At 33.9% G+C, this 25,411-nt stretch overlaps 2 protein-coding genes across 2 annotated transcripts; one reads left to right on the plus strand and one right to left on the minus strand.

Annotated features, from left to right (window-relative positions):
* Positions 1-7,251: 7,251 nt before the first annotated feature.
* LOC111903233 (calcium-dependent protein kinase 17) lies at positions 7,252-10,024 on the plus strand. Its single transcript, XM_023899008.2, has 4 exons — positions 7,252-7,419; positions 7,814-8,618; positions 8,815-9,111; positions 9,239-10,024. Exons 2-4 carry the CDS (start codon positions 8,024-8,026, stop codon positions 9,826-9,828), a joined length of 1,482 nt encoding a protein of 493 aa, XP_023754776.1. The 5' UTR covers positions 7,252-7,419; positions 7,814-8,023; the 3' UTR covers positions 9,829-10,024.
* A 5-nt stretch (positions 10,025-10,029) lies between these two features.
* Positions 10,030-11,457, minus strand: LOC111903234 (dehydration-responsive element-binding protein 1D). Its single transcript, XM_023899009.3, has one exon. The coding sequence runs from the start codon at positions 11,395-11,397 to the stop codon at positions 10,765-10,767; it is 633 nt and encodes a 210-aa protein (XP_023754777.1). The 5' UTR covers positions 11,398-11,457; the 3' UTR covers positions 10,030-10,764.
* Between the last annotated feature and the right edge of the window lie 13,954 nt (positions 11,458-25,411).

The raw sequence follows: 25,411 nt of genomic DNA on the forward strand, positions 1-25,411 counted from the left end.
CCACTGCTGCTGTTCTGATGACAATGACGACCATCTTGTGTCCATCTTGCTGCCGGACGTCGGGGACAATCGAGAGAGATGACCGGAGCCGCCACCCCATTGTAGAGTCCGTAATCTCCAACCAGTGTCGCTGCAGGTACTGCTGATGAAGACGAGGACCACCGACGGGTACGTTCCTCTGCCATTGTGGCTGTCGTTCGAAACAACCAACGATGTGGCGGAGTTCTGTCGCCAAGGGCCACCGCTGCTGCCGCTTTCTTGTGCTACTACCATCGCCACCCACTTTAGTGGCTGTTGGGTTTAATTTTCCATGCAAGTATGTGCATGTACTGATGTTGTATGGTGTCAATTTTGTGTCATGTGTGTGGGTGACTGTTTTAGCTGGAATCACAAAAGGGCCACCGCCACCACCGTGAGGTGGTGGCTGCCACCATGTACCATCGTGGGAGAAGTGTATTTTAGTGGATATGTGTGTGTACATTTGATATTTTCATTGTAATTTGTAACAAAAAATGAAATAATGGAAAGAAAGTCAAAACCACCACCATGAGCTGGTGGCTGCCGCCACCGGCCGCCGTGTCGGGTGGCGGTGTGCCTTGTTTGGTTTGTGACTCGTTTGGATGTTTGGACAAAGAGACTACTAAACCCTAATGGCCTAAAGAAACCCTAGTGGGCCCTATGAGACCTTAATGGGCCCAATGAAGCCCTAATTGATCTAAAAGCCCAAACATGTGTCTAGTGGGCCTAATGAACTTTAATTGATCAAAAGACCTAGCTATTGGGCCTATTGGGCTAAGATGGGGTTGGAAACCCTAATTAGGGTTTAGAAAACCCTAATATTAGATCTATGAGCTTAGATTTAATCGGGACCGCACTTGAATTATTCACTAAACTCAATATGTTAATTAATGATCATTTGCAGTCAACTTAAGTCAATATTGGACTTAATGGATTAAATCCTTAATGGGTTAAGTAGGCAAATATAACCCTAATCATCATTTTATGTGAAACCCTAATTTCACATGGGCCTGGGGTTAGGCCTTTCCATTGGGCTTTGGTAATTGGATTATTAATGGGTTATCCAAGAATAATCATATGGACTAGAATATGTTGATGGGCTTAGGGTAAGGCCTATATGAGGGTGTGGGTCCAATTTGGAAAATTGGGCCGTATATGGGCCATAGTTTGGACCTTGATGTTTATATGATATTGGGCCATGGGAAATGTCAAATGTTTGGAATAGACTAAGTGGGTGGGCCTTTAATTATGACCATGTAAAGGTTTGGGCCCAATTTGGAAAATTGGGCCATATGTTGGGCTTTGGCCCATTACTTGACTTTTGGGCCTTTGGTGTGTGAGTTGGACTTTGGGCTTGGAACCAAATATTAATTGGGTATTGTTTGATGTTGACAGTTCGGGAAGTTGTCAACTAGCAACTCGAGTTTTGCCTTCGGGACTTCAACAGTGCCAGGTGAGTTCTCCGCACTATATCAACAAAGTCTAAGGCACCAATGTCATCCCTTATCGGATTTGTATCCGGGTTTATTGCATGATATGTTTATTGATTTACATCCTGGTAATTAGGATGGTGATATGCTTAGTGACCTGGTAGGTCGGAATTCTGGTTTATAGGATTATGCTATGTTAGCGATCTGTTAGATCGATATCCTGATTATAGGATGGTTGCTATGTTATTGATTGGTTAGATCTGTATCCTGGTTATAGGATGTTGTTATGAGCAATAATCTGTTGTATCGGTATCCTGATTATAGGATGGTTGCTATGTTATTGATCAGTTAGATATGTATCCTGGTTATAGGATGTTGTTATGGTTATTGAACTGTTAGATCAGTTGACTGTTATATATGCTAGCATATGATATTTATGTGCACATGTTTGTTAATTTTGGGGCTGGGTTGAGGCGGTTATGCTTTGTGCTGAAGGCCAATATACACAGGGAGGTCCGGATAAACTGAAGGCCCTGCAAAGGGATTCAGTCAGACCGAAGGCCTGGTGAGCGGTTTGGATAGGCTGTAGGCCCTGCGAGGCGGTCCAGTCATGCCAAAGGCTCGGGAGCGGTCCAGATAGACTATAGGCCCTGCGAGGCGGTCCAACCATGTTGAAGGCTCATTGTGCATGCTGTTTGTATTTGTTATATGATATGGTTATATTTGTATGACGTTGGTATTTTGGGGAAACTCACTAAGCATCGGGCTTACAGTTGTTGATTTTGTTTCAGGTACTTCTGATGATTGTGGGAAGGCGAAGGCGTGATCGAGCACCTCCTCATATTTTCATGATTGATTATGGGGATACTCTGATGTTTAAACTATTTTGAAAACAAATTGTAATAACTTAATGGTTTTAAACGTTTTAAATTGACTTGATTTTTATGGGTGTTACAGGTTTAGACAAAAATGAGAAAAAAAAAATTTTAAAAAAAAATGCATGCAAAAGTTAAGTTAAATGCAATGCTAAAATGAAAACTCTACAAATAATAAAGTTTTTTTTTTTTTTTTTTTTTTTTTTTTTTTTTTTTTTTTGGAAATTTTCGATAGAATATGAGCTAAAATGCAAACTAAAAATATGACTATATATACAACCTAAAAAATACATGAGACCAAAAACAAAAATAAAAGAAAAACATAAAAAAATATAAACATAAAGAAACTTGATAAAAAAATTTCGATCAAAGATAACCAATCTGCGGCTACGGTGCCAAAAATTTGGTGGGTGTCGAGACCACCAAATAAAAAAAACCTTATTACGACGACATATAAAAATGAATTGTAATAGCGGTAATAGGGATCGAATCCACAAAGATTGGTTCAAATCAAATCTATGCATTTAGGTTCTACGAAATAAAAATCTAAAATGATATGGGGGTTTTCAAAATGTTAAATGCGATAAAAACTATTTTACAAAATAACAAAAATGGAAAAATACAAAATCTATAAAATAAAACGTTCCAATAACGGGATAAATCGCAAGTTTAAATATTTGACTAGTCTTCAAAAATTTGTGGTGCAATGGATTTAATGGATGCTAATTTGACAATATCAATCTAAGAAACTTGAGATCACTTAGACTTTTCTTAGTTAATACAATGGTTAGAATAACTCACAACATATTTTTTTAGTTAAAGTCATAATTTCCATGAAGCATGTAATTAATGAAAATTAACTAGCATTAAAATTTAAAAGTCACCGAATCCAAGAGGAGTCAAAATGTTTCACTATTATATTTGAGAAAATATTTTTATGATTGTGTGAAAATAAAACAATCACAAGAACCATTTGTTGCTTGTTAATTTGAAGATCTATTACATAATCAAGAAATTAACCAACTAATTAAATATTCATATATCTAAACTCATGATTAAAAACATATGAACATAAATAGATGTTTTACTAGAAAATATTTTCATAGCATACCATCAAAACCACACAAAACTACTCCTAATCAATTAATTATTCCATAGATTCACCCAATATTGAAAATAAAAACTAACTATACAAAATAATTATAACAATAAAAATGATAGAAATTATACCAATACCGATTACGAAATGAAGATGACAAAACTTCTTGAAATTGTAACTTTTTTGCTCCAAAAACTCTATTCATAATCCAAGTATTAATACAAAAATCAACCTAACCTAATCTAATTAAAAGGATAAATAACTCATTAACAAATTATACTTGTGAAATCATAAAAGCAATGTTCCAAAAATATAGAAAGAAAAATAAGGAAATAACACAAAAGAGAGAATGACTCTTCCTCTTGCGTCGTATCTCCCCATTGCCGGCGGATGATTGAAAAAATGTGATGCCCTACATTTTTTTTATGTTTGCGTTCAATTCCCCAGCACAAGTTCAAAGTGGGCTGCTAGATTAATCAAAAATGGGCTTGTATAATTGCTCTATTGGTTTGCCATAAAATACTAATGTGGGCTGCATATTGGACTTCATGTATTGGGTTGCCAAAACTAAATTTGGCATCAATCTGCATTGTTGCTCATCAGACCAAAAACCCGACCAAAACATGTCCGAACCAATTCATTTTTTTGAAATTGAAGATGAAAGAGTTGGTAAGATGCTCGTAAAATTTCAGCTCAACCGGACATCGTTGCCCATCCGTTTGATTGCTTGAAGAAAGCCGCACAAAGCTGTCAAAATTCAAAAAATAATATTTGATATCGTTTTGTTTTTCTTTTCGCTCCCGGATTTTGCTACGAGATTTCAATCGTGGTTGCAAGACATTCAATGTGGCTTTAACAATGCTCCAAAATACCATCTTGATCGTACATATCTACACAAAATTAACTTAAACGAGTAAAAATATTCAAAACAATAAATCTAACAATTTAATGAAAACAGAATATTAAAAAATGCTAAAAGTAAAAGATAACGATTGCTAAAATATATACAAATAATCAAGCTATCAGAAGGCTCAAATAATCATTCGATTAGAAAACTCATCCTTGTAACAGTTAGATTTAGACGAGAGCTACGCAATATGGTCGAATCATTTACTTTGAGATTAATCAATCCAACCTGTATGTAATTTTGTCACATGTATATATATATATATATATATATATATATATATATATATATATATATATATATATATATATATATATATATATATATATATGGAAAAGTTCAATAGAAAGTTCAATAGAGAACCATAAATTATGGGTTTTTCAAGGAACCAAATATATTTTTTTTTAATTTCTAGAACTTATTCTTTATTGAAAAAAATCTAAAAATATCTAAATTCATATAGTAACATTGTTAATGTGAAAAATATTTTTTGGATTCACCGTGTGAATCCGGATTCACGTTGTGAATTTTCGAAAATTCACATTGTGAATTTGACGTGAAAAAAAAAATTCGAATTTTATATCATTGGAAAAAGGATAAAAAGTTATGAATTTCTGTATTTTTTTTTTTTTTTTTTTTTGATAAAAAATAAGTTGTAAAAGTTGAAAAAAAGATTGGTTTCTTGGTTAATTATGGTTTTCTATTGAACCTCACCGTATATATATATATATATATATATATATATATATATATATATATATATATATATATATATATATATATATATATATATATATATATATATATATATATATATATATATATATATATATATATATATATATATATATATATATATATATATGAAAACACTAGTTTTCTCGTGCCTTCAAAATTAAATTCACCCAGTTCTTTGGATGCCACATAACCAACGTTTTGGACATTAACGTCGATTCAAATTGCCTTACGATCGACTGTGCCGTATCCTCCACGTTCAACCTTTGAAGGATGCCTTGGTTCCGTCAGATGGCCTGCATAATCCGTCAAATCAATGGGTATTCAGTTTTAGGGCCCCTAAATATTTTTAGTTTATGAATGTTTCAGTAAGAGTATTTCTTTCTTTCTCCAGGCTGTTGAGAAACCGCTATAATTTAGTTTGTTTTCTGTAGAAGGTTTTTGCGCTTCGATCGTTTTCTCATTATCATTTATAAGGACCTGCCAAGTATATATTCATACATTAAGAAATAACGATTTCTTTATTTTCTATAAGAGAGCAATTTATTCCTACATGATTTTCATTAATTATGTAATCAGATTCCTTAAAAATTTAAAATAATTATTATATAATGTTTATATGGTCAGAACTATAATATAGGATTACAACGAGATTTTTTTTTTTTCCTAAAATAAGAGTGGGAGGCTTGGTTTAACAAAAACGGAATGAACATAAATTTTACAAAAATCAAAATCAATTAGAAATCATACCAAATTGGAAACAATAACGTAGAATAGGCTTTTGTTGGTTGATGTTTGGTGGCGGTAATTGACGGCAATCGTGATTCTTGGACGAGATGTTGATATTCAAATCCAAAAAACCGGAGATATCGCTCCAAAACACAGAAGGATTAGAAAGAGGAGCAATTGAACCAAAATCATTAGGAAATTGAAAGAACCAACTACATACCGAAATTGCTCACATAGGTTGATATTTGGTGGCGGTAATTGACCGCAATTTCACACACAACAGGGTAGAGGCGTTTTGTTGCGGGTGTTTACTGACGGTAATAAAGCGCAGAAGGGTTGATGAAGTTGATTCCTCTTTATTGGATGACAAGTCGGTTGCAGTTTCAAACGATCACAATGATGATCAATTGCTGGGAGTTTCATACGATCTTGTCTTTTTTTGGATGATACATGATGTTGATGAAGTCGATTCCTCTTTTTTTGTGGATGAGAAGTCGGTTGCAGTTTCAAACGATCACAGTGATGATTAATCGTTGAGAGTTTTAGACGATCTTGTCTTTTTTTGGATGATACATGATGTTGATGAAGTCGATTCCTCTTTTTTTGTGGATGAGAAGTTGGTTGCAGTTTCAAACGATCACAATGATGATAAATCGTTGGGAGATTCAGATCATCACAAGCGGAGACGAATCAAAATGAAAGCGACAGAGGATTTTACAAATTGATATTCAGTGTTTTGTGGAATGAGATTTTAACATTTTTTAAATTTACAAGGAAGAAATATTATAAATGTACAAAATGTTGTGTTGCAACTCTAAACCTCTAGAAATTTACTGTTCCAGATATGTTAGGATTTAATATATGTATATAATTAAATAAATATTATAATAATGAATTATTCTTATACGAGTAGCCCTGTAAAAATACCACAAATTTGAAGAGAATAAAACTACAGTTGCTCCAATAATTCGTGGGACCAAGGAAACATTTAAATTATTGAACTAACGAATTGGATGTGTACACGGTTTTTCACATGGACTGGGATGACTCTCTGTCGCCTTCAAAAGTTGCGGCCTAACACCTTTTTTTTTTAATTCTCTATTTCCTCAAGTAATTTTTAACAATCTCTAAGTTTAAATATGTAAATAATAAATTACTAAAGCATATATGGATTTCAGAATCTTTAATCACATTATTTATATGGGATTGGCTTAATTAAGTAATAAATGAAATATTAGTTGAATATTTGTAGTATTATATATTCCATCGACTTTCACTACCAGCCAACAACAATGACATTGTTTACTAAAATTCGCACATATCTATCTTCTTATGAAAATAATAAAGTTTTGAACATCGAAAACAAGGGAAAAGGGCAAAATAAATAAAATAAAAAAAACAATAAGAGGACAAATGTATCAGGTCATAAGTGCAAAACATAACACAGGAACACAAGGAAGTGGGGTGGCTTTTTAATTTTAGGTTAAATTGGGCAAAAAGTTCAAAGGAGAAGGAAACCATCAGAGCCCACACCCCATAACCTCCCCCCTCTCGTGGGGAGAATCAATTTCTAAACCCACTTCAACGTTCTTGAACTTGAATCTATCTCTCTGACTCTCTCTCCAGGTTAAACTCTTTCTCTTTCTCCTGAAATTAATGAATTTTGAAACCTTTTCTTTAATCGAAATCAATTTCTAGATCTGGGTTGTCGTCTTTCAAACTGAATCTTGATTGGCCTGTCTTTGATTTCTATTCTTAAATGCTTTCCATGCTCTACTGTTCATGGACGTTGTAGTTTAGGGTTTTGAAGTGGTTTAAGTGTTGTATATGTGCTTCAAGAAAGTTTATTCATGTGGTATTCTCGATTTGATCAGTTTAAAGTATGCGATGTGTCAGAAATTTAACCTTATGCGTTTGTTTTTCAATCAAAAAGTATGCATCTTGTGGAGTTTTACACGAGCTTTCGATTTCGAAAATTTTGAAATTTAAAAAAAGTTGGATTCTTCTAATGTTTTTACAGATCCAGCTGGAGTTGTTCAGAGGGTAGATTTACGTTAAATCACATTGTAACTTTCCCAAGAATCATGACCTCCGAAGTTTGACTTCAATCAGAGGCTTGAAAAGTCAGTGGATGATTCAAAGTCAAACAAATTTAGGGGCGTTCAATACTTTGAAACTTCGCACCCAAAATTAGGGTTTTCAGATTTCTCGATTCCTACAAAGATTTCGTATGGCCGTTGCCAAGAGCGACACCAGAAGATATAACGAATCATCTTTCAAATTCCACAACTGTTTCAAAGTCGATAGCTTGACAGAAACCATACTAGAAACCGATCAGATCTCAAATCTAAAAGATCGATATGTTCTTGGAGACCAATTGGGGTGGGGGCAATTTGGTATAATCCGAGAATGCTCCGATAAATTGACGGGAGAGGTATTGGCCTGCAAATCAATATCAAAAAACAGACTCGTGACTGATGAAGATGTAAGAAGCATCAAACTTGAGATTGAGATAATGACTAGGTTGTCTGGGCATCCAAACGTGGTTGATCTCAAAGCAGTTTATGAAGAAGAAGGTTATGTTCATCTGGTTATGGAGTTATGTGCAGGTGGAGAGCTTTTTCATCGGTTAGAAAAACAAGGGAGATTTTCTGAATCTGAGGCTCGGATCTTATTCAGGCATTTAATGCAAGTGGTGAGGTTTTGTCATGATAAAGGTATTGTTCATAGAGATTTAAAACCCGAAAATATTTTATTAGCCACAAAAGCATCATCTTCTCAGATCAAGTTGGCTGATTTTGGCCTCGCAACATACATTAATCCAGGTATATCCTTAATCCTCATGATATTTTTAAATCCGAATCTTGTAAATTGTAAATACGATTCTTGAAGTTGCAATAAATAATCAGTTTCAACTTGCATATTCAAAACATGTTACTTGGATATCTTTCTATATATAGAAAACTTGGGGTTTATTAATTGCTAAGGGATAGGAGGTGTTGACTTTTATTGACCAAACAGGAGAAAGTTTGCATGGGACGGTTGGGAGTCCGTTTTATATAGCACCGGAGGTATTGGCGGGAGGTTACAACCAAGCTGCTGATGTATGGAGTGCAGGGGTAATTCTGTACATTCTTCTTAGTGGGAAGCCACCATTTTGGGGGAAGACTAAATCACGAATATTTGATGCGGTCAGAGCTGCTGCTTTGAGATTCCAGCCAGATCCCTGGAATGGAATCTCTGATTCCGCCAAAGAATTGATCAGAGGAATGCTCCATACCGATCCTTCTGTGAGGCTCACCGCTCAACAAGTTCTTGGTAATCTTTTACAAAAAAAAAAAAAAAAAAAAAAACCCACTTAATTTACTAGACTTTCTAGCTAGTTTCTACCAAACGTCATTTTTTATCAGCTATCAGCTAAATGTTTTGTTCATTGGGTTTGTAGATCATACATGGACTAGTGGCATTGGGCCAATACCTAAATCACCTCCAACTTGTGAACAACTTGATTTAGCAGGAAGCCCGACATCATCTTTATTCATGGCCCGTAATGATGACATCAGCTTTGGGCTTGGATCTCCAATCATATGTGAAACATTCAGTTGCAAGTCATCATTTTCTTCATTCCTTGTGGAGCCCATGACACCTCTTGTGAACTCCTGCGGGTTTTCTTTCCGTAGCAGTGGTGGGTCCGGGTCCGGGTCCGGATCATCAAATACCACCACCCTAGACTTCTGCACTCCGATCCATTCCATGCCAAGTTTCTCCTTCTTTGGGCCGGGTCCGGATACGGATCATGACCCGCCCGTGTCGGTGTGCTTGTTGGGTCTGGATACGAGGGAAGTGAAAGAGCAGAGATTGGGTGAGGTTAAAAGGGGAGGCGGGTCGAGGATATCGGGGATTCATAGTAAGAGGAACCGTACGATCGGGTTGGGAGAATTTGAGCCGTTGGATCTTGTGGTTGCGGAGTCGGTTATCCGGTGGGTGTCGTGCACGCAGCTATCAGCGTCCCTTAGGTCTGATTTTGTTTGTTGAAGTCGAAGTTGGAAGTTGGATTTTGACTTTTATTCTCTTGAGTCTTGAGTTTGATGATATAAAATGTTAGTTGACTTGTTACTATTTATAGTGGAGATGTACAAAAAGGATTGGGCTTTTGATATTGTTAAGGCCGGTCCGGTCCTGCTATGTGATATCCGGCTGGGCTAAACCGGTCTAGGCCAGTGTTCTAATACTTCCTTTTTTTGTTGGTTTTGTTTTTTTTTTTTTTAATCAACATGTATATGGTTTTGGACTTTTGGGGTATAAGGCTATTTACATATGGGTGGATCAATTCTTGTATTTAAGTGGTAGAACCATGTAAAAGTAATAACCGAATCACATCAATTTGACTTGTTTGGTTAAGTAATATCCTTAAAACGATACATGAACGATTTTTTAGGGGTTTATGTCAACTTAAATGCAATTATTGGCATATATACTAACACACCATCTTTGGGCTCGATGATAGATCTGATTTCGAACATACCTCAACATATATTCAGTTATTCGCTGCCTAAAATAGAACTTGATGTCTTTTCGAATAGGTAGGTTATAAACCTTTTGATGTCTGTGTGTATAATGTATTGGTAGCGACGTTAACATATTATCACACCATTTTTTTCCCTCTTTCTCATTCCCTTTTAATTTTATGTGAGGGATATATGGTGTTGAGGTGACTACTTAACCCCTAATTATCAAAAGATGTATTTAAATTTAAAACTGATGGAAATTTTTGAAAGATAGCCTATACTCCTCCTGGCTTTATATTATGTCCCCCCTGGTTATGAAAAGACGTGATGATCCCTTTTTAAAAACATATGCATTATAGTACTTTTTAACTAATATTTGATTATAATAGTCTGTTTTATTCACTCTAAGAGTCTTTCAAAGTTTCAATGGCACATTTGCGTATCCATCAATCTGGCTAAACTTCTAGAAACTCCACAATGACGCGTCAAAACTAAATTCCACGTCATCCTCACAGTTGTCGTATCCAACGGTCATAGGTGGTGGTACCATCAGTCCTTCCGCCATGTTGGCAAGAAACCCCGGCATCCCAAAAATCGCCTCCTCGTCCATATACAACCCATTTACCGCCGCCAACTCCTTGCACTCTTCCACCTCAACCGCCGGCCGGAAAGCCTCAGCGGCCTCCACCGCCGCTTTCTGAATGTCCTTCACATTACTAGATTCCGGGACCGGCAGCCGCCACAACGAGTCAGCAAAATTCAAACACGCTGATCGCCCCTTCATAGCCAAAGCCGCCACATCATGAGCTCTGGCTGCCATGTCAGCTGTGGGATACGTCCCCAGCCACACCCTCGTTTTCTTATTCGGCTCTCTGATCTCACATACCCACTTGCCGGAATTCCTCCGCCGCACACCCCGGTAAATAGGGTGGCGTGTTTCCTTGAACTTCTTCCTCCCGGCTCGCTTCTTGGGGTTTCTTGAAGCTAAGAGGAGCTCCTCGTCGGAAAAACTTGCGGTGGTGCTACAATCGGAAGTTGAACTAGATTCAGTTGACATTGTCGAGTATGGGGTATGGAATCGGATAAAAGTAGCCATTAATTGTCGTTTGGGAAGTTATTACGAGTGAATTTTAGTTTGAGAGAGTGATTGTTTGTACTTTGTATATATATAATATGGCCATGGGGGGTGATAAAAGAAAATAAACACGGAGTGAGGGATGATAAGGAGACAGCTGGGGACGGAGAAAAAAGAAGGTTGGGAGAAAGTGTATTTTGATAAAAAAAACTATCAACTCACTGTACACCTTTGACCCTTCTACAGTTCTACTTAAACATTCTATTAAATGTTAATATACAAGGAACCCTTCTACTTAAACATTCTATTAAATGTTAAATATTAGATATTAGATTAACAAAAAAAAGTGTATTATATGGGTTGAATTAAAAAAAATTAAACATTAAAGATGTAATTATATAATATTCTTTAATATACAACTTTAAAATAAGGAAGAAACATATTCATTGCAATATATATATATATATATATATATATATATATATATATATATATATATATATATATATATATATATATATATATATATATATATATATGACATTTAATACTTTATATATAAGTATATGACTTTAATTTTAAAAATTAAAACAAATAAAAAATTGACAAGTGGATAATATTTATTTCAAAAATACTACAAAATGACAAGTATCAAAACTTATAAAAAACTGACACGTGGCAAAAAACATTTATTTATTAAGGAGGATCACAATTTTAAAGAACATGAAATTATTGTTGTAGTGTAATTTAGACGAGTCGGTATGGGCTCTTGAGGGGCGTTAGAGCCGACATGGCTCACCCTCAATGATGTGCTAACAGACAAACACCGCCCCTCATCCGTTATGTTGTCATCGAAACGAATCGTAATGTGTATATATTTTCAATTGGAACGATCAATTTAAAAAGAAATTACATATTAATTTTTATCTATATATACTACATTTAAATACCAATTTTACTGCATCCTTCTTCACTTTATCTTATTTTACATCAAAAATCAAAATTTTTTTTTCAACTATGAAGCAAAAATCAAACACTCCTCCACCATACACAAATACATACGTTCCGATGAGTTTCACGTAATATGAAAGCTATATGAACCTCCTCAACTTTCAAAACTCCCCTCAAATACAATTTTAAGGAAACTATTTTAATTTCACCTCACCCCAATGCAATTTCCTACATTGCCATACATGAAACAAAACATTTTTAATACTTTTGCTTCCATGCCATAAACAACCACACAACCACCATTCACACAACTAACGCAAGATACGGTACTCGAAACATAACTGGAAGGTAATCGGAGAGTTAGAGGAAAAGGGAAAAAGAAACGGAAAGAGATCGCGGAAAGTAAAAGAACCTCTGCTATGGTAGACACCAGAGGAAGAGTACGCTTTGACGATCGCGTGGTGCGCGAGACATCAAAAAATCCAACTATAGGAAATGATATGAGGAGAGTTTGTTTTTGGGAATCCGTGCTCGGAAAATTTCACATACTTACGAAGAAAGCTCCATATCGCAATGTCGATATGTTTAGTAGCAAATGAACTCCAATCAGTCGTAGTTGCACCAAGTATAATAGGATTTTTAGCAAATTTTCTTCGCAAAAGCGAAGTGGTGCCAACGATTTTGATGTGTTTAGAGCTATGAGGGAGCAATATCACATTGAAATGAATTACGTTTTCAAGTATGAAAAAATATGGGAGATTGTGAGAAAAGATCCAAAATGGATTAAAACGCCAACATCGTCGGAGATACAATCAAAGAGGTCATGCAATTCAAGTTCGTTTGATGTTTCCAACGCACGAACTAACATCGACCTCAACGGTGACATCGATGACATCCCCAACGACATCAAAGAGATCCCCCATCCATGTCGATTGGTCGGGCACAAGAATTGGCGGAAATGAAAAAAAATTTTAACCAACACAATCTAATAGCAAAAGAAAGAATCGAAGTACAACGCCGACACTTGGAATCCCTTCATCGTCAAGTAGAAGAAGATCAAATGATGGAGATTTGACAATTCTTCAACGAGTGAGGAAAATATGTCACCACAAGATTTGGAGTGCTTATGCGATGAAGGAAAAGATCCATAAGAGATATTTGGACTAGGACTATCATTTTATGTTTTTAATTTAGGATTATGGTATTTTATTTTTTTGTAATGTTTTTTTTTTCATGCAATATATATATATATATATATATATATATATATATATATATATATATATATATATACACATTGTTTTTAAACGTTATGTTTAAATTAGGATTTATTTAAATGGAATGTTTTATTTTGTTTTTATAATTATTAAAAAATAAACATAAAATTAAATAAAAAATAAATAGAAAAGAAATAAATCTAAAAAAAAAAAGAAATAAAAAAATAAACCGAAAAAAATGATGATATATAAGTTATTGGGCGTTATAATATTATACATAACATGACATGTAAGACGATAAATTTTAAATATAAAGAAAAACTAACATGATTTTTTTTGAAAGGCTAATACATACACCCATTAAATCCTATTTCTAAATTATTTCATTAGAAAGAAGAGGTAATGGTAGAAATTGCAAGTTGGGGTGGGTAAGTTGCAAGTTGGGGTTGGAGACAAAGCTGTTGCCTGTTGGTACTTATCAGTTATCTCAAACGTTCCCCGAATCGCGTGTGAGTTTCGTGTTCCTACACCTTTTCCACTGTTTAAGAAAACAATATAATAATCATTCCTTTTATTCTACGTTAATTAATTATTTTAAAGTAAATAATAACTTTATTCTTTATGTTTTACACTTTAACTTAAAAGCATCAATTTTGTTTAATTTTTTTTAAGCCGTTGTTAAGTTTAAATTTTGTTACGATATCTTCTCTTCATGTTTTACTAAAAATTACAACTTTAATTTGTTTTTAATTATTCTAAGACTTGAAATTGGTTGTTTTAAAGACTAAAAATATCCACCGAAATACAAGTTCAAGGATGACTTTTAAAATGTTCAAGAAATAGATTAAACTTTTGAACTTAAATAGAAAACAAAAGCAAATTCTTATTTTATTTTTTTTACTTCTTCGATCAATGCGTGACAATGTCCTTTTTTGGGGTTTTATTGTTGCCCGGATGGACAAGTGGGGTCTAAGAGGATTTCTCATTTGATATCTCATTTTAAGAGGTTACATTTTGCTTTCGATAAACGTAAAAATGTGTTGCGAGAGGTTATTTCTGGGAACCTTGGATTGTATATTGTACGCTCGAAGATTCGGACTAGTCAATTTAGTGATAATAAACGTTAAAAATGACTTTTTGATAGAAGATTATTTAGAATAAATAATTTAAACCAAAGTTATAGTATATGCCACACAGATTCCGTACATATAAAGAACGCTGAAATCCGACGTATAATGAAAAAGTTATGACCCGTCGAAGTTTCGCGAGTAAACTGGCACGACTTCGCGTATCGTAAAAAGTGGATTTTTGACGAAATACTTTTTAGCCTTAGCGACGTAAACGAAAGTCGTCGTAGTAGACATTAAAGTGAGAGTGTGCATCTAGAGAACGTTCAAATCTGACTTCGTTAGAGGAAATTATGATTTTTCTCAGATTTAGCATAACAGTATACAACTCGGAAATCGAATTTTATATCGATCGATTATTAGCCGACACAATCTAAACATAAACTGAAGATCTCGTCAATAGAAGCTCAACGATTCAAAAACAATCGAATACGAAAGTCGGATGACAAAATTATGAATTTTTAATGGACTATAACTGTCTAAGCCTATTAAAATATAACTTTAAAAATAAAGTCAAAATTAGCCGACGGAGTCTGAACAAAAGTTGTAGATTACGTCGCTACCTACGCGTAGATATAAAGAATGTCAAAAACAGAGTTTGTATACGAAAGTTACGAATTCTAGAAGATAATTAAATTTTAGGATTAACCAACGAGTGACACGTGGCAAGATCTGAACCGCTACTTCTTCTTCACGACTTTGCACGAGATCGTGACACGTGACACATGACGCCCAATGTAAGCCTTACATTTATGGCAATTTGTTTTGTGAAAGGGAAAATATATATTTTATTATTAAATTACTCTTAAAATCCATCTATGTCATGGGAGGACTTGAACCCTCAAAACCTTAAGAAAAAATTAAAGACAATACCGAATACCGTTGGCTACAACCACTTTAGTATTTATGCCGAAGTATTTTTTAAAATATGAATTCAATTTATATTACACTCAGAGCCAGCAATAAAAAAGCGTGGACCACGTGCTGATGATATCAATGTGGGCTATCAGGTAGTCTTGGCTTTTTAAGATTTTTTCGTAACAGCTTGCAAAGATGACACCGCCGTTATGCAATTGCAAAATGCATGTGTCAATTTTATTTCAACAATTATTTTTGTTAATTATCTCAAAAGATTTCACTTTATTAACTGATTTTTTTAATTTAAATATGAGAATTATGATATCTTATGATACATCCACTAGCCTAAGTATCATAATATTAAAGTAAATGCACGAATGTGTTTTAATTTATTTGTATAATATTAGAACTTTTTAATATTATAATTTTCTCTACTTTATTATATAGTATAGAAAAGTTCTAACATACAAACATATTCATCAACATTTAATACAACTCAATACTATAGTTGGTTTTGATCAGATATTTACAATAAGGTACAAATATAAAATTAGTTACAAAAAGGCAAAAGTGATAACAAAAATAATGTTGCCACTAATGTCGTTGTTTTTGGTGTAGTCTGGTATTAAGAGCATCCGCTATAGCGAGTTTAATGAGAGAGTTGAATGAGATGACAAATCTAGTTGTCATTCAATGGATGAAACTTTACCATAGTGAGATGCCACATTGACATTCAATGAATTTGAAGTTCAATGACCATTGAACTCTTCAATGGAAAAAAGGAAAGTTTTATAATCTTGAATACATACTCTAAATTAGTTTTTGTAACTTTCTATTGAACTTTATAGAGTTGAATGCATTATAGGAAAAAAAAAATTATTGAATTGTATGGAATGTAGAAAAATGATGTGACAATCAATTGAACTCTATATGCATTGTGGATGCCCTAATGTCCAAACATCAATTTGATCAGCCAATTTTCAATATCAGAAATTTATCCTCTTGTATTTTTCGTCTACATATCTTCTTATTAATCTTAAATGGTTAGGAGAGTCTTTCCTAAAAAGGCTCAAAGTGATCAATGGTGCATGACCTATCAATATGGAGAGCCCAAAATTTTCTACGTAAGGAGTATACTTACGTAAAAGTGATCAATGGTGCATGACCTATCAATACTTCTGGCAATCTGATTCTCCCGAGTCCTAACAATGGCCAAGAAATAAATATGGAAAATGGAGTTTGTAACCAAATGGGTGTTTCTTAAGAAAAATATTTACCTAAAATGTGTATTTTTAAACATATTTACCAAACAACGATATTTTGAAATAACAAAAAAGAATTTGCTACCCTACTCCAGAACTCGGGTTTACATCCTAATTTTTCGGTGGTCTCCATCTCCGGCCAAATGCCACCCTCTTAGGCCACACCAAACGTCCGTACTTAATCCATATCGTTGGCTGCCGTCCTCTTCTGCTTCCTTTACGAACACTCACATCTGACGCCTCCTCAACTGCTACCATCTCTATTGAGATTCAAAGGTTCTAGAATCTAACTTTAAATTCCTCATCTTCTAAGTATATATGTTTGTAAATGAACTTTTTTTTTTCTTTCAAGGTTCCATCTTTCTGGTTTCATGTTTCTTGATTTCAAGGTTCTATCTTTCCTGTATTCCATCTTACTAATGAGTTTCATTGATTGTAGATTAGATCCGGATACGATAGCATAACAACAAAGAAATCCCTCAGAAAGAAAACTTCAAAGATATGAGATTTGATATGTTAATTCTGTGAAAGAAAGAGAGTTCTCAATTGTGGTTTGTTAAAGATCGATTAAAAGGTGTTTTCCTGTATAGTGTATAGTTATATAAGTTTTTCAAGTATCAGTTAATCAAATTGGTAATCCGATCTAAGAAGGTTATAATTGTGTTGTAAGACAAAGAAATAAGAGAAATAGAAGTGAGATTACCGTGAAGTGGACCGGAATCCCATATTCCAACGGAACCACATGTCTGGTTGATTTTCTTTCTTGTTTTACATATATGTGATTGATCTAATTGTATGCTAAAATATTCAAATTGAAGCTGAAATATTCAAATTCAAGCTGAAACCATTATTAACAGTTTTTGATATGATGTGTAACTAAAAGTAGTTTGATATGGATTGTTTAACAAGCAAGTGCTTTCATAGTGTATATCAAAAGTGTTTATATGAAGTTAAAATAATCGGTATGATGTTTTGCTTTTATAGAAATATCTACAAATCAAAATAATCTACCGTATAATTTCTTAGGTATCAATTTGTAAAACTTTGGTCATAATCATTATATAGAAAAACTTTTGAATAAAAAAAACAAATTTTGTAACTTTTTGTTTGGTAAAAATTGACAGTGAAAAGTTTAAAAATGTCAAAGCTATATATATGACCGGTCTATTCTTTTTTACTACCCGAAGCGAAATAAAATTTTTATGTTCTTGTATATGTATCATTCGATACAGAAAAACATATATATAAAAAAATTATAATAAGATTAAAAGTTTTAAGTTGTAGGTTTTAAAAGATTAAAAGTTTTAAAAAAATGTTAAACATAATATGATGAAAAATGAGATGATTCAAAATAATAAATAATAATAATAATAATAATAAGATTCAAAAAAATTATTATTGAACATATTTACGATCCTTAATTGTTATGATCTAAAACTATTTTGATTAAGATATGTTATGATCCTTAAATATTATATATTTTGTGATTCAAAATTAAATGATTCAAAAAAAATATAATAATCTAAATGTTATTATAAACAAAATCTTTATTCAATTCAATATATTATGATCCAAAATCATATGATTAAAAAATAACATGATCAAAATAATATGATTTAGAATGATATGATCCAAAATTTTATGATCTAAAATGATATGATTCAAATTTTAATGATCCAAAAATAATATGATCCAAAAGAGTATGATTCATAATATTTTGGGTTAATACCATAAAAACCATAATTTTTACACCCCGATTCTAAATTAGACCTAAATGGATTTTTAGTTTCTAGTTAGCCTAAATAATTGAGACCATATTTCAAAATCATATAACCAACTGATTAACAACAGGTTAAGCTCCTCAGCCGGTCACCATTGTCTTATAGCACTAGATCTTTCGAAAATGCATTCGTACACCACCAAGCATCACCTTTTAGCAGGATCGTCTACATCAAAAAGGGTTTCATGCAGTTAATCTTGGGAAGAAGAAGGGTTTGAAAGGGGTTTCTAACACCATTGTTGCATGCATAAAACTAATATTTTGAACTTGAAAAACACTGAAGTAGAAAGATACGTGGATGCCATTGAGAAATTGATGTGTATGTGGTGTTCTTATCTTCCATAATCGAGTTTCATAGTGTCACTAACAACTTTAATTTTTCATCTTGAATAGATGGCTTTATCATTTGGAACTAAAAAGGTCAAAGGGCCTAAAAAGGTTTATGTGACGACTCTGATGATGATCTTATAGATTCCTCTTTCTTGGATTTTGCACCAGAGACCTTTAAACCAACCTCAAACCTGTCTGATGATCCATTCCAACATATTATGTGACGAAAATATGCTAAGGAGGACTCTTGATGGAATGGGAGATGATGATAAGGAAGCTGGTGTTAAGGAGCCAGAGCATGATCATGTTAATTATCAAAATGATTGTGAAGAGGGTGTAGAGTATAAGGTTCATTATCCAGACATCCATTAGAAACAGATGAAGCATGTAGTTGGAGAGTATTACGAGTCCCATGCTCAACTCGGGTTTTCATTAACTAATTATAAAGTAGCTAACAGATATCAATTATGGTTTATGAAGAGTGATAGGCATGGAGTGATTGCTAGGTGTGGGGAAATATATAAAAAAGACTCATGTCCCTTTAGAGTTTATGCTTCTTGGAAGTATAATGAAGGAACATTTTAGATTAAATCCATATGGGACATACATATATGTGCTAGGAATTATAATTTTGGATCTTTGGTTAGTTGCAACTGGTTATCCAAAAATTACCTGAAGGATATAATTATAAATCCAAAGATAACATTGACTAAGATGAAGGAATATGTACTTAAGATGTGTCTAAGGGGGAATGTCATAGGGCTAGGACAAAGGCAAAAGAAATGATATAAGGTAAGTTAGAAGAACATTATGCAAAAGTATGAGATTATGCTACATAAATCCTCAGGTCTAACCCAGGGAGCACTTGTAAGGTGGGCGTAGAATCTAATCCTAGTGGCATGAACTATTTCAAAAGGTTTTATGTGTGCGTAAAGGCTTTTAAGGATGGTTGAATACGGGTTGCAGACATGTGATAGGTTTGGATGGTTTTTCCTAAGGGGCAGATCAAGGGAGAGCTTTTGAAAGCTATTGGAAGAGATGCAGACAATCACGTATATCCAATAGCATGGGCAGTGATTGATGTAGAGAACAAAGATAAGTGGACTTGGTTTATTGAGCTGTTAGTTGTTGATCTTGATCTTGATGGTGGTAGGGGTCTTGTTATTATTTTAGATCGGCAAGGTAAATAATATTGTATTTCTTGTTTAATTATTATACATGTATACTAAATTTTTTATTAAATGTCAGGGTCTACTACTGGCTATTACATAACTACTTCCATATGTTGAACATAGATAATGTGCCAGGCACATCTATGCAAACTTCAGAAAGAGATACACTGGATTATAGCTGAAGAACCTGTTTTGGGGAGCTGCTAAAAGTATCGTGGAGGGGGACTTTATAGCAACAATGGAGAAAATCAAACACGTAACTCCAAGTGGTTGTGTTTGGATGATGTCAACCAACCCATATTCTTGGTGTAGGGCATTTTTCTCTCATGGACATGCTTGTGAGGCAGTAGAGAATGGCATATCTGAGTGTTTTAATTCGATGATAATTCACATGATAAAAAAACCATTTCTAACAATGCTTGAAGAAATCATGATTTATTTGATGAATAGGTTTTATCATTAAGCTGCTATGGTCTCCCAATGGAACGATGACTATGGCCCAAACATCTTAGAGAAGCTTAAGGAGTTTGGAAAACATATGAGGTATGCTCATTTAATTTTGATCTTAAGTCTATATCTTTTCATTACTAATTACTCACACTAAATGTTTTAGGTACTTGATAGTAATACTAACCGGATGTGCTATTTTTGAGATAAGGCATGGATATTCAACTTACAAGGTGGATTTAGATGATCATTGTTGTTCATGCAGATTATAGGAGATATTAGGGTTGCCATGTCTTCATGCTCAATTTCACACATAGAGATCCAACTGATTTGATTTCATTTTGGTTCCATAAGGACAAGTTCATAGAGACGTATAAGGACAACATATTACATGTTAATGGAAGTAATATGTGGTCCCATATTGAATATTTGAAGCCCTTACCACCTCTTGTCAGGAGAATTCTTGGAAAGCCAAAAAAATAGAAGAAGACATGCCTTTGAAACTTAGGATTCTAAATACCCAACTAAGAAGGCAAATGTTAGCAGGACTGTTAGGTGTGGGAAATGTAGGGAACTTTGTCATAGTAAATTGTCTTGTAATAATGGAGAAGGTCCCAATGAATTTGTCCCTAAAAGGAATGGTGGAAGACCAAAAGGAGATGGGGGAGGAAAATCAGTTGTGAAAACTACAAAGAAACCAAGGAAAGCAGGTGAGGGAACATCAAAAGAAGCAAGTGAGGGAAAGATAAAGGATTTTGAGGGCACATCAAATGAAGTATGTAAGACGAACGATGTTGAGGGCATGTCAATAGAAGCATGTAAGATAAAAGATGTCGGTTATTCAATTTCTCTTCAAAAGGGAATTAAGACGATGACAAGGTAGGAAGGTAAGATCAAATATGTATGGAAAAGATTGGAAGATAGTGCCATGCAGATAATAAGGGATGTGCAGGGTAGTTCAATTCAATTTGTGGAAGGTCTTGAGGAAGTTTCACTTACCTGCCATAAAAATCATGATGAACAAGAGTTTCTTACTATTGAAGATTTGAAGGCATCCATATATGATCACGAGGAAATTGATTAAGCTTTTAATAAGGTATGCAATTATAATTTTAGCAATTGACACAATTTTTCTTGAACATTATGTGATAATATGTTAATTTCTTATTCACAGTTGTGAAAATAAAGGAAGGAAATGTTGGTTGAGAGTATAGTTGATGAAGAGAACATTCAAGAAACACAAGATCAATTGGTAAGAAAAAGGAAGCTCCCAGAAAGAATTATCAAGATCAAGTTGAAAAATATAGTTCACGATCCAAATGGAGGTGCTTCAACAATTGAGAAAGCAATTACATTGAAGTGATGCTATTATGGATGGTTTTTTAACTGGGAATAAATATTTTGGTAGCCTTTTTTGTGAAATCATCTTTTGGTAAGAAGCTTCCAATTTATTGACTACATATTCTTAAAGACTGTAATTTGTAGTAAGTACAATGTCATTTTGTAAAATCATCTTTTGGCTTGTAAACAATGTTGTAAATTTAGAAGTTCGGTTCTGATTGTTACAACCCTCCTTGTATGTATTTAGCTATGATGTTTATAAGGATTGTGTTTGTAGTAAGTTCAATGTCAGTTTGTAATGGATAATACATTGTCAATTTCTAGTTAATGCTTTTCATATTAATTGTCCCATAAGACTATATATTACAACCTTCAAAATGTATTTCACAACCTATTACAACTGTCCCATATGACTATAACACCAAATTCCCAAAAGTGGGATCTAATATAACTTTCACCTAACCAAAAACTTCTCAAAAGACCAAACTTAACAACCTAAACTTCTCAAAAACTTCACCAAAAATGTAATCCCAAATACCAACATCACTACAAATAGCATGGCCATGATAACCACAAGCTTAATCATCAAAATCAACCTCCTATTTTGATCTTGATTCACCAGTTCAAACTGAGCATTTCCACCAGCCATACCTGTAACCCCCGTAGATCCGGGCTAGTCAATTTAGAGGAAATAAACATTAAAAACTGAATATTTGATAGAAGATTATTTGAAGCAAATAATCTTAACCAAATTATAGTATATGTCACAAGGAGTCTAAGCGTATAAAGAACGTTGAAATCCGACTTATAACGAAGAAGTTATGAACCGTCAAAGTTTTACGACTAAACTGACACGACGCCGCATAACATAAAAATTGAATTTTTAATAAATTACTTTTTAGCCTTAAAGATCTAAACAAAAGTCGTAATATACATTAAACCGAGAGCGTGCATATAGAGAACGTCAAAATCTGACTTCGTATGAGGAAGTTATGATTTTTCTAAGATTTAACATAGCAGTGCACAACTCAGAAATCGAATTTTAGATCGATTGATTTTTAGCTGACATAACCTAAATGAGAATCGAAGATCTCATTAGTAGGATCTCAACAGTGTAAAGATAGACGAAAACAGACGTCGGATGACAAAGTTATGAATTTTTAACGAACTTTAACTGTCTAAGCCTACTAAAAATATAACATTAAAAATAAAGTCAAAATTAGCTGATGGAGCAAAATGAAATTTGTAGATCACGTTGCTACCTACGCGTGGATATAAAGAACATCAAAAACGAAGCTTGTATGCAAAATTTATGCTATTTAGAAGATAATTAATGTTTTGGATTAACCAACGAATGACACATGGCAAGATCTGGATCACACCTTCCTCCCCACGGATTCGCACGAGATGGTGAGACGTGGCCTAAGTATGCTTAACGTACCCTTGCATATGCCCAACATACGCGGAAGCTTCCCGCCTATAAATAGCACTCATCTCTTCTCATTTTTCCACACCAATTCACTCCAATTCTCTCCCAAACATCCCCAAACCCACAAGTTTTTTCCCTAGCACCTCTTAGGTGTTAGAGGTGAGTCTCGGAGCGCCAAAAGGCTCCAAGAAGAAGATCTTTCGGCTCAAAAGTTATGCCCGCGTAGAGCCCAGTTCTTCGCTAAACCCCTTTTGTAAGTGAGTTATGCTTACCCTACTTTAAGTATAACTTATGTTTAAGTTTATTATCGTTATTATGAACCTATATCAGTGATTCAAACTCGTTATACTAATCGATATACTTACAAAATAGGTGTCTAGAATGGTCACGTTGGGCTTGGTTGTTTGATTTCAGAAAAGCTATGTGCCGAGATGGTACTGCCTCCCAACTGTCCTGCCTAGCCGATCCTTACTTGATAGATCATGAAAGTAGACTTTAAGTTAATGATAAATCTAGACTAATAATTAGTCACAATAAAAATTAGATTAAAACTTAGCGATAATAATGCTTGTTTTCGTTGAAGGAAAAGACGATTGTTAAAAGCGAAGCGCTGCCTGAATTTCGAGTCATCACTTTAATAAGTGAGTGCATAGTTACTTTCATCTTACACATAGATATGAAGTATTTAATGTTAATACATGTTATACATGCTTATTATCTATGTTCCTGATATCTATTCTAGATGAACGATTTATACATGTTTACATGATTTAAACTATATATGTATTTTTATACTTATAAATATGTATTGGGTAGTGATGAGTGATGAAAGATAGGTGATTATAACTAGGGGATGATAGATATGCGATGATGAATAGGTGATGAGAGATAGTATATGATTAGGAGATTCCATAACCTTGACCTACGATGTTGTGATGTAGTCATATACCAGAGTATAGATTGCGACCACTATCTAATCTAAACAAGTCATGTGGAAACACCGGTAGGATCATAACTTGTAGGTGATGAATTACGAGTTCAGGAGATATAGTAACTACGTATTCATGCAATGATACTCTAACCCTTACTGGACACGTATTGGGGGAGTAATCCTCGAATCAATACTGTTTATGCGATGTAGGCGATGATCCTTAGGGAAAGTCCTTAGGAATAAATAGATAAGGAAATGTGATGATGAGAGGTAAATACGATGTAAGAGATGACCCTTAGGATAAATATTTGCAGAAGATTAAATAAAGAAAATAAGGATGTGTAATCAGGTTAATTGTTTGACATGAAATATGTGAAGAAACAAATTAAGTATATTATTGTGGGTTGAAAACCCTATGTACTCACCAGGTTTCCCAACCTGACCCACTCAATTTATTTGTATCACAAGTGTCGATACAAAGCTACATTACAGTGAGAGATTAACAAAGATGTAAATCATTAGTGTAAATGAATGTAAGGTCTGTTTATGCTTATGTTTCTGTATTGACGATGACATCCCAATGTTTTAATATAAACAAAATAAATTTCTTCGGAAATGCTTTGATAATATATTTATCATGTTTCCTGGGAACAAATTCCATAATATTATTCTTTAAAATGGATACTCTGATTTTAAAATAAGCATAAATAAGATTTTTAAAATGACCGTGAATTTGGAGATGTCACAATACCAACCAGAGCTAAATGCATCTTGTACATCACACTTTTCTAATCTTGATTAGGCAAAGGTGAGTCTACCCACATGAAGAACTTACAATATCTCAAGGATCCTGCACATCTTTTTGACAATTTTGCCCTTAGTTCCATAAGAAAACTTTATACTGAATCCAAGGGTGAAGAACATACCTTGAAGTTAGTGCATCCCCTAAGTTTCCTTCTAGGATTCTTGTCCGTCCAGGCAACTAAGAAGCTAGCCTCAACAACACAATGACTCAAAACCATGAGGTTGTTTCTGTTCCTGAAATTGCCATGAACATTTTGCCATGCTGAAGTTGTTGACCATATAGACCCTATATAAGAACTATCCATGAAGAGGCTGTTGCGTGAAGGAAGAAGTCGGAGGAGGAAGAAGCCGAAGGTGGGAGTTGGATTTCTAACATTGAAAATCCT

The sequence above is a fragment of the Lactuca sativa genome, chromosome 2 (genome assembly GCF_002870075.4).
Source record: "Lactuca sativa cultivar Salinas chromosome 2, Lsat_Salinas_v11, whole genome shotgun sequence".
Taxonomy (NCBI): Eukaryota; Viridiplantae; Streptophyta; class Magnoliopsida; order Asterales; family Asteraceae; genus Lactuca; species Lactuca sativa.